At 48.6% G+C, this 13,985-nt stretch overlaps 1 protein-coding gene across 3 annotated transcripts in view; it reads right to left on the reverse strand.

Moving 5' to 3' along the window:
* cnih3 (cornichon family AMPA receptor auxiliary protein 3) overlaps window positions 1-13,985 on the reverse strand; it is a 112,133-nt gene that overhangs the window by 15,737 nt on the left and 82,411 nt on the right. For 2 of the 3 annotated variants that reach the window (XM_063072404.1, XM_063072414.1), the window contains exon 3: window positions 4,655-4,702. In XM_063072404.1, coding sequence (XP_062928474.1) covers window positions 4,655-4,702 — 48 coding nt within the window. Of the gene's footprint in view, window positions 1-4,561; window positions 4,703-13,985 lie in introns of all 3 variants that reach the window. The other variant, XM_063072396.1, reaches the window with a different exon arrangement.

The raw sequence follows: 13,985 nt of genomic DNA on the forward strand, positions 1-13,985 counted from the left end.
GTTACAGATATAGCAATGAAGAATCCTTCTACATCTGTGTGTGAGGGAATTCCTAAGTGCCCAACCAGGACTTGCATGACTGACAGTAATGAAAACTGAGAGGAAGTGACTGATATGATGGACACCAGCAGAGTTCGAGGACCTTCATTGCTGTCCTAAACACTGCGGTGTACCGGGCAGTAAGTGAGTACATTCTTATGAACACTCACCTACACACTATGGACAACTTACAGAGGCCAATGACCTTATCAAGCGTATCTTTTGGATGTGGGAAGCCCACAAAGTCACAGAGAAAACGTACAAACTCCACTCAGTACTGAGCCGAAGCCTCTGCCACCGTGAAGTGTAGGTCTACAAAGTGCACCGTTTGTAGTAACAGATACAGCAGCGTGTAGAATGCAGGTTGAGTGGTGCCTCCTGTTATGGTCACAGGGGAGATATGACTGCACTGCAGGATTTATGAGGATGTTGCCAGAACTGGAAAAATGTGGCTGTGAAGAAAAAATAGTTACATTGTGTTATTTTTTGGGAATGAAAAACTAAAGGGAGACTTGACTGAAGTGTTTAAACGAATGAGGGTACTGAATAGAAAATTCAGATTGCATAGTTTGCTTGTCAGTTGGATCAAAAACCAGGAAGATTTTATCTCCTCTGCATTTGAGGGAATCAAAAAAAAAAATCTGAAGCACATTGTCCAAGCAAGTGATGGAGGCAAAGCCCTGATCATATCTAAACAGAGTTGGATATGTGATAAAGAGCTGTGAAATGAAGGACTAAGGACCCACTGCAGACGTGTGTGAGTTTCAATCAATGGCTTCCCTCTGCGTTACAAACCTGTTACTATTCTCTGTTGCTTTCTCTTTTGCCTTCTCAATTTTCTGTCACTCTCTCCTTCTCCACAACTTTCTCTATGCTCTTCATTTTATTTCTATCAGTTATTTTCCTGCTCATTCATTATGCCTTTTTTTCTCTCTCCCTCCCCTCTCCCCCTCGCTCTCTGTCTCTTCTCCCCCCACTTCACTTTAGAACATAGAACTGTACAGGCCCTTCAGCCTACGATGTTGTACTGACCTATAGAAACCTAGTCCACGGTCAACCTAACCACTCCCTCCTACACAGTCCCTTTTTTTACATCCATGTGCTTTTCAATGTCCTTATTGTAACAGCTGCTACTGCTAACCACGACAGTACATTCCAGGCACCTCGCCCCCACAATCTGTGTAAAACCAACCTACCTCTGACATCCTCCTTATCTTTCCTCCGCTCACCTTAGATGAATGCACACACAAAATGCTGGAGGAATTCAGCAGGCCAGGCACCATCTACGGAAAAGAGTACAGTCGCCGTTTCAGGCCGAAACCCTTCACCCATCCTGAAGAAGGGTCCCAGCCTGAAACGTTGACTGTTTACTCTTTTCCATAGATGCTGCCTGGCCTGCTGAGTTCCTCCAGCATTTTGTGTGTGTGTGGCTTGGATTTCCAGTATCTGCAGATTTTCTTCATTGTGAACTTAAAAAAAGGTGCCACTGTCCACTCTGTCTATGCCTTTCATAATCTTAGACATCTCTATCAAGACATGAAAGCTGAAGCAACATTGGAGTAGAATGTAGCAGCCTGTTCAACTTGGCACAGTCCTTGCTACCAGTGGCTTTGTTACCATCTGAGAGGGGCCTTGTTGCATTGGGTTGGAAGATGTAATAAAGGATTAACATTATTTCAGTCGGAGCAACTTTGGCACAGCAGGATGGTACACTGAACAGAAAGAGCTGAGTATGATTGTGCATAAGTCCTTGAAAGTGGTAAGACAGTTAATCAGGAGGCATTCTGGAATTCATAAAGTGGTTCATAAGTAACTCCTAATAAATTGCAGAGTTAACATTAGATAATCGTGGCTCATTTGCAGACAAAATAAACACAATTGCAGAAGAGAAGCATTTATTTCTATTAACTGCATTAAATGGCAACAGTGAGTAGGAAACAAGGGGAGACACGGGGAGCTACTGAAGGAGAGGCAGGAGACCCTAAGACTGGCTGAGGGAGGCCAGGGAATCCAGGACCAGCCAAGAGGGAGGCCAGAAGATCCATGAGTAGCTGAGAGTGAGGCTGAAGACTAGATGTCTGGGATCATTCTGGAGTTATGACATTAAGGAGAGCATAATTATGGATTAACTAAAAAGAGAACCAGTCTTCAGAAAATAAAACCTGGACAGAATTAAACATCTAACTGATACTTTGTGGCCAGTGAAACTAATTATGTGGGTGTGGGAGGGACATTTTGATTCTACAGGGAAGAGCAATAGATGAATGACCATGCAGTTCACACATTGTTAAAGGAGTATCCCTGACATTTAAGGCACAGTTCAGGACAGGTCTGTTTTGTCACTTCACCTTCTGGTTAGTTGTACAGTACATTCATGGAGCCATCCCTCAATTACATTTTTATTAAAAATGGGCATATTTTCAGAGTCTGGCTTTTGGAACAGACACCAGTATTGAATTTTCAAAGGTCTTCTGTTAGTTGGGATGTGCTACTATTTTAAATATGGAATTCTGTAAATTTTCCCAACTATATTCAAAATGTTATGGTTAATCGCTGAATTACAGCATTCGAAACTGCATTTCATTGTTTATTGTTATCTTTGAGTTGAAGAAGTGTCAGGAGAGTGATTGTCTTGGATTTTCCTGGATGCTCTATTGGAGGTTTGCTGTGAGAAGAAAGAACATAGAATATAGAGCACCACAGTACCCACAATGTTGTCCCAACTTTTTAACCTACTTCCAAAACAATCTAGCCCTTCCCTCCCACAAAGACTTCCATTTTTCTTTCATCTATGTGCCTATCTAAGAGTGTCTTTACTGTCCCGAATGTATCTGCCGTTACCATCACACTGGCAGTATGCTCCAAACACCCACCACTCTCTGTGTACAGAAACTACTTCTGACATTTCCCCTATACTTCACTGCAAACACCTTTAAGTTATAGTCCCTTGTACTAGCTGTTCCCACCCTGGGAAGAAGTCTCTCTTTGTCCACTCAATCTATGCCTCTTAACATCTTATACATCTCTATCAAGTTACCTCTCCATCCTCCTTCACTCCGAAGAGAAAAGTCTTAGCTCACTCAACCTACCTTCATAAGACATGTTCTCTATTCCAGGCATTTTGCTGGTAAATCTCCTCTATATCCTCTTTACAGCTTCCACATCTTCCAGTAATGAACACTCCAGGAGTGGTCTAACCAGAGTTTTATGGAGCTGCAATATTACCTTATGGGCCTTAAGCTCAATCCTCCAATTAATGAAGGCCAACACACCATAGAGCTTCATATCAACTTGCATGGCAACTTTGAGGATTCTATAAATGTGTGCCTGAAGATCCCTGTGTTCCTCCACACTGTTAAGATTCCTGCCATTAACCCTGTATTCTGCCCTCAAGTTTGACATTTTATAAAAGACATTTATATTTCCTATTTTTGGCTTCGGTGTGGCTTGGTTTTTGTCTGTCACAACACCGGAAATAGCCTGAATGGAGACTGGATACCCTGGGAGCCTCCTAAAGGGAGACCGGAGACCCTGAAAGTAAGGATTCTGGAGTCCTTCAGCAGATCAGATGATCAGTCCCCTATGAGATCTGCAGGTTCCACAACATTGCAAGTCAAAGGCAACAGACACAGAGGACCAAAGTAAGAATGTATAAACACTAGTTAGACCACAAATGGAATTTGTGAACACTTTGTGAAGGTCAAGATAAGTGAAGAAAAGTTTTCCTGCAATGGATTATGGAGTAGAAACTTAAAACAAGAGATGCTGGGAACATTCTCTTTAGTAAAGAAGGCTGACAGTGGATTTGGAAGAGGTGTGCAAGATCATATCTCTCTTGGATAAAGTGAAGATATTTTTAACTAAGTTGGTCAAGGACCGGGGGAGCAGATGTAAACTTTTGGGAAAGAGCTACAGGAAGGTGTGAGGTTATAATCAAGAACTTGCAATCTATATCAAAAACAATCAAAGCCAGATGGGAAGTGGATGGGCACCTGAGGATATGGGGAGAGAATGGGGGAATGGAGCCAATAGGAGCCAGCATAGACTCAGTGGACTGAGTCCATAACATTCAAAAGTTATGGATCAACGGATCAATGGATCAAGGGTCCTGATTCCATGCTGTGTAGCTCTATGAGTCTGTTCTGTGACTATTACTCTACATCATCTACATCCTGTTTCCATCTGTGTAGCTCTATGAGTCTGTCCTGTGACTGCATTATTCTACATCATCCTGCATCTGAGACACACTGGTTTGAACACTTGGCCTGTGTTCCATTGCCCTTTCTCTCGTTAGGGCAGTTTTATGATTGCTCCATATTGCCTCAGCCAAAGGCTTTGGGAAAAGGAAGAATCAGGGTGTTTGTTGTTCAATAGCTGCATGGAATCAGGGTAACTGCAGAAATGGATACTGCTCAAGGGCGGGTGGCTGGGGACACCGGAGAAAGAAAAGCTGTCATAGGTGACAGGATGCATCATTAAGGAGCTAGATAAAACCTTCTCAGTACAGAGTTGCTAATGATACCTTGATATGCCACATACGTCCCCAATGCACCAGGTCACACAGCATCCATATACACCAGCACCCCCAGAATGTCTTCTTCACCAAGTCACTCACCCTCCTCAGTAAGAAGCAGATCCGCTCGATATTTCTCAGTCTTTCTCGCTGGGAATTGTAAAGTAAAGTAAAAAAGTGTAAATAACAAAGTTAAACTCCTGATAATCAATAAAGTCAAATGCTTGCTTGGAACAGGAATCGATTTGTTGAGGGAAAGACGTAATCCAGGACAGGGGAGAGGGAGAGAGGGCACTGAGAGCAAGTGAGGGGAGACGGAGGAGAGAAGAGAGAAGGGCTTTGGTTCAGCAGTGAGAGTGAGGGGAGAGAGAATAAGAGGTAAGAGGAGACAGAAGGAGAGGAGTGAGGGAAGAGAGAATGAGAGGAGTGAGGAGAAAGAAGGAGAGGACTGAGGGGAGAGAATGAGAGGAGTGAGGGGAGAGAATGAGAGGAGTAAGGGGAGAGAATAAGAGGAGTGAGGGGAGAGACAATGAGAGGTGTGAGGGGAAAGAGAATGAGAGGTGTGAGGAGAGAGAGAATGAGAGGTGTGAGGGGGGAGAGAATGAGAGGAGTGAGGGGAGAGAGAATGAGAGGAGTGATAGGAGAGAGAATTAGAGGTGTGAGGGGAGAGAGAATGAGAGGAGTGAGGAGAGAGAATGAAAGGAGTGATGGGAGAGAGAATGAGAGGAGTGAGGGGAGAGAGAATGAGAGGAGTCAGGGAGAGAGAGAATGAGAGGTGTGAGGGGAGAGAGAATGAGAGGAGTGAGGGAGAGAGAATGAGAGGAGTGAGGGGAGAGAGAATGAGAGGAGTGAGGGGAGAGAGAATGAGAGGAGTGAGTGGAGAGAGAATGAGAGGAGTGAGGGGAGAGAGAATGAGAGGAGTGAGGGGAGAGAATGAGAGGAGTGAGGGGAGAGAATGAGAGGAGTGAGGGGAGAGAATGAGAGGAGTGAGGGGAGAGAGAATGAGAGGAGTGAGGGGAGAGAGAATGAGAGGTGTGAGGGGAGAGAGAATGAGAGGAGTGAGGAGAGAGAATGAAAGGAGTGATGGGAGAGAGAATGAGAGGAGTGAGGGGAGAGAGAAAGAGAGGAGTCAGAGAGAGAGAGAATGAGAGGTGTGAGGGGAGAGAGAATGAGAGGAGTGAGGGAGAGAGAATGAGAGGAGTGAGGGGAGAGAGAATGAGAGGAGTGAGAGGAGAGAAGTGAGGGGAGCGAGAATGAGAGTGAGGTGAGAGAGAATGAGAGGAGTGAGGGGAGAGAGAATGAGAGGAGTGAGGGGAGAGAATGAGAGGGGAGAGGGGAGAGAGAATGAGAGGTGTGAGGAGAGAGAATGAGAGGAGTGAGGGGAGAGAATGAGAGGAGTGAGGGGAGAGAATGAGAGGAGTGAGGGGAGAGAGAATGAGAGGAGTGATGAGAGAGAGAATGAAACGAGTGAGGGGAGAGAATGAGAGGAGTGAGATGGGGAGAATGAGAGGAGTGAGGAGAGAGAATGAGAGGAGTGAGGGGAGAGAGAATGAGAGGAGTGAGGGGAGAGAGAATGAGAGGAGTGAGGAGAGAGAGAATGAGAGGAGTGAGTGGAGAGAGAATGAGAGGAGTGAGGGGAGAGAATGAGAGGAGTGAGGGGAGAGAATGAGAGGAGTGAGGGGAGAGAGAATGAGAGGAGTGAGGGGAGAGAATGAGAGGAGTGAGGGGAGAGAGAATGAGAGGAGTGAGGGGAGAGAGAATGAGAGGAGTGAGGGGAGAGAGAATGAGAGGTGTGAGGGGAGAGAGAATGAGAGGTGTGAGGAGAGAGAGAATGAGAGGAGTGAGGGGGAGAGAATGAGAGGAGTGAGGGGAGAGAGAATGAGAGGAGTGAGGGAGAGAGAATGAGAGGAGTGAGGAGAGAGAGAATGAGAGGAGTGAGGAGAGAGAATGAGAGGAGTGAGGGGAGAGAGAATGAGAGGAGTGAGGGGAGAGAGAATGAGAGGAGTGAGGGAGAGAGAGAATGAGAGGTGTGAGGGGAGAGAGAATGAGAGGAGTGAGGGAGAGAGAATGAGAGGAGTGAGTGGAGAGAGAATGAGTGGTGTGAGGGAGAGAGAATGAGAGGAGTGAGGGGGAGAGAATGAGAGGAGTGAGGGAGAGAGAGAATGAGAGGTGTGAGGGGAGAGAGAATGAGAGGAGTGAGGGAGAGAGAATGAAAGGAGAGAGGAGAGAGACTGAGAGGAGAGAGGAGAGAGAGAATGAGAGGAGTGAGGGGAGCGAGAATGAGAGGAGTGAGGAGAGAGAGAATGAGAGGAATGAGGGGAGAGAGAATGAGAGGAGTGAGGAGAGAGAGAATGAGAGGAGTGAGAGGAGAGAATCAGAGGAGTGAGTGGAGAGAGAATGAGAGGTGTGAGGAGAGAGAGAATGAAAGGAGTGAGGGGAGAGAATGAGAGGAGTGAGAGGAGAGAATGAGAGGAGTGCGGGGAGAGAATGAGAGGAGTGAGGGGAAAGAATGAGAGGAGTGAGGGGAGAGAGAATGAGAGGAGTGAGGAGAGAGAGAATGAGAGGAGTCAGGAGAGAGAATGAAAGGAGTGAGCGGAGAGAATGAGAGGAGTGAGATGGGGAGAATCAGAGGAGTGAGGAGAGAGAATGAGAGGAGTGAGGGAGAGAGAATGAAAGGAGAGAGGAGAGAGAATGAGAGGAGTGAGGAGAGAGAGAATGAGAGGAGTGAGGGGAGAGAATGAGAGGAGTGAGGAGAGAGAGAATGAGAGTGAGTGAGGGGAGAGAGAATGAGAGGAGTGAGGAGAGAGAGAATGAGAGGAGTGAGGGGAGAGAATGAGAGGAGTGAGGGGAGAGAGAATGAGAGTGAGTGAGGGGAGAGAGAATGAGAGGAGTGAGGGGAGAGAATGAGAGGAGTGAGGGGAGAGAATGAGAGGGGTGAGGGGAGAGAGAATGAGAGGTGTGAGGAGAGAGAATGAGAGGAGTGAGGAGAGAGAGAATGCGAGTGAGTGAGGGGAGAGAGAATGAGAGTGAGTGAGGCGAGAGAGAATGAGAGGAGTGAGGGGAGAGAGAATGAGAGGAGTGAGGAGAGAGAGAATGAGAGGAGTGAGGGTAGAGAATGAGAGGAGTGAGGGGAGAGAGAATGAGAGGAGTGAGGGGAGAGAGAATGAGAGGAGTGAGGTGAGAGAGAATGAGAGGAGTGAGGGGAGAGAATGAGAGGAGTGAGGGGAGAGAGAATGAGAGGAGAGAGGAGAGAGAATGAGAGGAGTGAGGAGAGAGAGAATGAGAGGAGTGAGGGGAGAGAGAATGAGAGGAGTGAGGAGAGAGAGAATGAGAGGAATGAAGGGAGAGAGAATGAGAGGAGTGAGGAGAGAGAGAATGAGAGGAGTGAGGGTAGAGAATGAGAGGAGTGAGGGGAGAGAGAATGAGAGGAGTGAGGGGAGAGAGAATGAGAGGAGTGAGGGGAGAGAGAATGAGAGGAGTGAGGGGAGAGAATGAGAGGAGTGAGGGGAGAGAGAATGAAAGGAGAGAGGAGAGAGAATGAGAGGAGTGAGGAGAGAGAGAATGAGAGGAGTGAGTGGAGAGAGAATGAGAGGTGTGAGGAGAGAGAGAATGAAAGGAGTGAGGGGAGAGAATGAGAGGAGTGAGCAGAGAGAGAATAAGAGGAGTGAGAGGAGAGAATGAGAGGAGTGAGGGGAGAGAATGAGAGGAGTGAGGGGAAAGAATGAGAGGAGTGAGGGGAGAGAGAATGAGAGGAGTGAGGAGAGAGAGAATGAGAGGAGTGAGGAGAGAGAATGAAAGGAGTGAGCGGAGAGAATGAGAGGAGTGAGATGGGGAGAATCAGAGGAGTGAGGAGAGAGAATGAGAGGAGTGAGGGGAGAGAGAATGAGAGGAGTGAGGGGAGAGAGAATGAGAGGAGAGAGGAGAGAGAATGAGAGGAGTGAGGGGAGAGAGAATGAGAGGAGTGAGGAGAGAGAGAATGAGAGGAGTGAGTGGAGAGAGAATGAGAGGAGTGAGGGGAGAGAGAATGAGAGGAGTGAGAGGAGAGAATGAGAGGAGTGAGGAGAGAGAGAATGAGAGGAGTGAGGAGAGAGCATGAAAGGAGTGAGGGGAGAGAATGAGAGGAGTGAGATGGGGAGAATGAGAGGAGTGAGGAGAGAGAATGAGAGGAGTGAGGGGAGAGAGAATGAGAGGAGTGAGGGGAGAGAGAATGAGTGGTGTGAGGGAGAGAGAATGAGAGGAGTGAGGGGGAGAATGAGAGGAGTGAGGGAGATAGAGAATGAGAGGTGTGAGGGGAGAGAGAATGAGAGGAGTGAGGGAGAGTGAATGAAAGGAGAGAGGAGAGAGAATGAGAGGAGAGAGGAGAGAGAGAATGAGAGGAGTGAGGGGAGCGAGAATGAGAGGAGTGAGGAGAGAGAGAATGAGAGGAATGAGGGGAGAGAGAATGAGAGGAGTGAGGAGAGAGAGAATGAGAGGAGAGAGGGTAGAGAATGAGAGGAGTGAGGGGAGAGAGAATGAGAGGAGTGAGGGGAGAGAGAATGAGAGGAGTGAGGAGAGAGAGAATGAGAGGAGTGAGGGGAGAGAATGAGAGGAGTGAGGGGAGAGAGAATGAAAGGAGTGAGGAGAGAGAATGAGAGGAGTGAGGGGAGAGAGAATGAGAGGAGTGAGGAGAGAGAGAATGAGAGGAGTGAGTGGAGAGAGAATGAGAGGTGTGAGGAGAGAGAGAATGAAAGGAGTGAGGGGAGAGAATGAGAGGAGTGAGCAGAGAGAGAATAAGAGGAGTGAGAGGAGAGAATGAGAGGAGTGAGGGGAGAGAATGAGAGGAGTGAGGGGAAAGAATGAGAGGAGTGAGGGGAGAGAGAATGAGAGGAGTGAGGAGAGAGAGAATGAGAGGAGTGAGGAGAGAGAATGAAAGGAGTGAGCGGAGAGAATGAGAGGAGTGAGGGGAGAGAGAATGAGAGGAGTGAGGGGAGAGAGAATGAGAGGAGTGAGGGAGAGAGAATGAAAGGAGAGAGGAGAGAGAATGAGAGGAGAGAGGAGAGAGAGAATGAGAGGAGTGAGGGGAGCGAGAATGAGAGGAGTGAGGAGAGAGAGAATGAGAGGAATGAGGGGAGAGAGAATGAGAGGAGTGAGGAGAGAGAGAATGAGAGGAGAGAGGGTAGAGAATGAGAGGAGTGAGGGGAGAGAAAATGAGAGGAGTGTGGGGAGAGAGAATGAGAGGAGTGAGAGGAGAGAATCAGAGGAGTGAGGGGAGAGAATGAGAGGAGTGAGGGGAGAGACAATGAAAGGAGAGAGGAGAGAGAATGAGAGGAGAGAGGAGAGAGAGAATGAGAGGAGTGAGGGGAGAGAGAATGAGAGGAGTGAGGCGAGAGAGAATGAGAGGAGTGAAGAGAGTGAGTATGAGAGGTGTGAGGAGAGAGCTAATGAGAGGAGTGAGGGTTGAGAATGAGAGGAGTGAGGGGAGAGAGAATGAGAGGAGTGAGGGGAGAGAGAATGAGGAGTCAGAGGAGAGAATCAGAGGAGTGAGGGGAGAGAGAATGAGAGGAGTGAGGGGAGAGAGAATGAAAGGAGAGAGGAGAGAGAATGAGAGGAGTGAGGGGAGAGAGAATGAGAGGAGTGAGGAGAGAGAGAATGAGAGGAGTGAGTGGAGAGAGAATGAGAGGTGTGAGGAGAGAGAGAATGAAAGGAGTGAGGGGAGAGAATGAGAGGAGTGAGCAGAGAGAGAATAAGAGGAGTGAGAGGAGAGAATGAGAGGAGTGAGGGGAGAGAATGAGAGGAGTGAGGGGAGAGAGAATGAGAGGAGTGAGGAGAGAGAGAATGAGAGGAGTGAGGAGAGAGAATGAGAGGAGTGAGGGGAGAGAATGAGAGGAGTGAGATGGGGAGAATCAGAGGAGTGAGGAGAGAGAATGAGAGGAGTGAGGGGAGAGAGAATGAGAGGAGTGAGGGGAGAGAGAATGAGAGGAGAGAGGAGAGAGAATGAGAGGAGTGAGGGGAGAGAGAATGAGAGGAGTGAGGAGAGAGAGAATGAGAGGAGTGAGTGGAGAGAGAATGAGAGGAGTGAGGGGAGAGAGAATGAGAGGAGTGAGAGGAGAGAATGAGAGGAGTGAGGAGAGAGAGAATGAGAGGAGTGAGGAGAGAGAATGAAAGGAGTGAGGGGAGAGAATGAGAGGAGTGAGATGGGGAGAATGAGAGGAGTGAGGAGAGAGAATGAGAGGAGTGAGGGGAGAGAGAATGAGAGGAGTGAGTGGAGAGAGAATGAGTGGTGTGAGGGAGAGAGAATGAGAGGTGTGAGGGGAGAGAGAATGAGAGTGCGTGAGGGGAGAGAGAATGCGAGGAGTAAGGGGAGAGAGAATGAGAGGAGTGAGAGGAGAGAATGAGAGGAGAGAGGGTAGAGAATGAGAGGAGTGAGGGGAGAGAAAATGAGAGGAGTGAGGGGAGAGAGAATGAGAGGAGTGAGAGGAGAGAATCAGAGGAGTGAGGGGAGAGAATGAGAGGAGTGAGGGGAGAGACAATGAAAGGAGAGAGGAGAGAGAATGAGAGGAGTGAGGGGAGAGAGAATGAGAGGAGTGAGGGAGAGAGAATGAGAGGAGTGAGGGGAGAGAGAATGAGAGTGAGGTGAGAGAGAATGAGAGGAGTGAGGGGAGAGAATGAGAGGAGTGAGGAGAGAGAATGAGAGGAGTGAGGGGAGAGAATGAGAGGAGTGTGGGGAGAGAATGAGAGGACTGAGAGAGAATGAGAGGAGTGAGGGGAGAGAGAATGAGAGGAGTGAGGAGAGAGAGAATGAGAGGTGAGGAGAGAGAATGAAAGGAGTGAGGGGAGAGAATGAGAGGAGTGAGATGGGGAGAATGAGAGGAGTGAGGAGAGAGAATGAGAGGAGTGAGGGGAGAGAGAATGAGAGGAGTGAGGGGAGAGAGAATGAGAGGAGTGAGGAGAGAGAATGAGAGGAGTGAGGGGAGAGAGAATGAGAGGAGTGAGAGGAGAGAATGAGAGGAGTGAGGAGAGAGAGAATGAGAGGAGTGAGGAGAGAGCATGAAAGGAGTGAGGGGAGAGAATGAGAGGAGTGAGATGGGGAGAATGAGAGGAGTGAGGAGAGAGAATGAGAGGAGTGAGGGGAGAGAGAATGAGAGGAGTGAGGGGAGAGAGAATGAAAGGAGAGAGGAGAGAGAATGAGAGGAGTCAGGGGAGAGAGAATGAGAGGACTGAGGAGAGAGAGAATGAGAGGAGTGAGTGGAGAGAGAATGAGAGGTGTGAGGAGAGAGAGAATGAAAGGAGTGAGGGGAGAGAATGAGAGGAGTGAGGAGAGAGAGAATAAGAGGAGTGAGAGGAGAGAATGAGAGGAGTGAGGGGAGAGAATGAGAGGAGTGAGGGGAAAGAATGAGAGGAGTGAGTGGAGAGAGAATGAGAGGAGTGAGGAGAGAGAGAATGAGAGGAGTGAGGAGAGAGAATGAAAGGAGTGAGGGGAGCGAGAATGAGAGGAGTGAGGGGAGAGAGAATGAAAGGAGAGAGGAGAGAGAATGAGAGGAGTGAGTGGAGAGAGAATGAGAGGTGTGAGGAGAGAGAGAATGAAAGGAGTGAGGGGAGAGAATGAGAGGAGTGAGGAGAGAGAGAATAAGAGGAGTGAGGAGAGAGAATGAAAGGAGTGAGGGGAGAGATAATGAAAGGAGTGAGGGGAGAGAATGAGAGGAGTGAGATGGTGAGAATGAGAGGAGTGAGAGGAGAGAATGAGACCAGTGAGGGGAGAGAGAAAGAGAGGAGTGAGGGGAGAGAGAATGAGAGGAGAGAGGAGAGAGAATTAGAGGAGTGAGGGGAGAGAGAATGAGAGGAGTGAGGAGAGAGAGAATGAGAGGAGTGAGTGGAGAGAGAATAAGAGGAGTGAGGGGAGAGAGAATGAGAGGTGTGAGGAGAGAGAGAATGAGAGGTGTGAGGAGGGAGAGAATGAGAGGAGTGAGTGGAGAGAGAATGAGAGGAGTGAGGGGAGAGAATGGGAGGAGAGAGGAGAGAGAATGAGAGGAGAGAGGAGAGAGAGAATGAGAGGAGTGAGGGGAGAGAGAATGAGAGGAGTGAGGAGAGAGAGAATGAGAGGAGTGAGGGGAGAGAGAATGAGAGGAGTGAGGAGAGAGAGAATGAGAGGAGTGAGGGGAGAGAATGAGAGGAGTGAGGGGAGAGAGAATGAGAGGAGTGAGGGGAGAGAGAATGAGAGGAGTGAGGAGAGAGAATGAGAGGAGTGAGGGGGGAGAATGAGAGGGGAGAGGGGAGAGAGAATGAGAGGTGTGAGGAGAGAGAATGAGAGGAGTGAGGAGAGAGAGAATGAGAGGAGTGAGGGGAGAGAGAATGAGAGGAGTGAGGAGAGAGAGAATGAGAGGAATGAAGGGAGAGAGAATGAGAGGAGTGAGGAGAGAGAGAATGAGAGGAGTGAGGGGAGAGAGAATGAGAGGAGTGAGGGGAGAGAGAATGAGAGGAGTGAGGGGAGAGAGAATGAGAGGAGTGAGGGGAGAGAGAATGAGAGGAGTGAGGGGAGAGAATGAGAGGAGTGAGGGGAGAGAGAATGAGAGGAGTGAGAGAGAGAATGAGAGGAGTGAGGGGAGAGAGAATGAGAGGAGTGAGGCGAGAGAGAATGAGAGGAGTGAGGGGAGAGAGAATGAGAGGTGTGAGGAGAGAGAGAATGAGAGGAGTGAGGGGAGAGAATGAGAGGAGTGAGGGGAGAGAGAATGAGAGGAGTGAGAGGAGAGAATGAGAGGAGTGAGGGGAGAGAATGAGAGGAGTGAGGGGAGAGAATGAGAGGAGTGAGGGGAGAGAGAATGAGAGGAGTGAGGAGAGAGAGAATGAGAGGAGTGAGGAGAGAGAATGAAAGGAGTGAGGGGAGAGAATGAGAGGAGTGAGGGGAGAGAGAATGAGAGGAGTGAGGAGAGAGAATGAGAGGAGTGAGGGGAGAGAGAATGAGAGGAGTGAGGGGAGAGAGAATGAGAGGAGAGAGGAGTGAGGGGAGAGAGAATGAGAGAAGTGAGGAAAGAGAGAATGAGAGGAGTGAGTGGAGAGAGAATGAGAGGAGTGAGGGGAGAGAGAATGAGAGGAGTGAGAGGAGAGATGAGAGGAGTGAGGAGAGAGAGAATGAGAGGTGAGGAGAGAGCATGAAAGGAGTGAGGGGAGAGAATGAGAGGAGTGAGGGGGGAGAATGAGAGGAGTGAGGAGAGAGAATGAAAGGAGTGAGGGGAGAGAGAATGAGAGGAGTGAGAGAGAGAGAATGAAAGGAGAGAGGAGAGAGAATGAGAGGAGTCAGGGGAGAGAGAATGAGAGGACTGAGGAGAGAGAGAATGAGAGGAGTGAGTGGAGAGAGAATGAGAGGTGTGAGGAGAGAGAGAATGAAAGGAGTGAGGGGAGAGAATGAGAGGAGTGAGGAGAGAGAGAATAAGAGGAGTGAGAGGAGAGAATGAGAGGA

Source organism: Mobula hypostoma, chromosome 2 (genome assembly GCF_963921235.1).
Source record: "Mobula hypostoma chromosome 2, sMobHyp1.1, whole genome shotgun sequence".
Classification (NCBI taxonomy): domain Eukaryota; kingdom Metazoa; phylum Chordata; class Chondrichthyes; order Myliobatiformes; family Myliobatidae; genus Mobula; species Mobula hypostoma.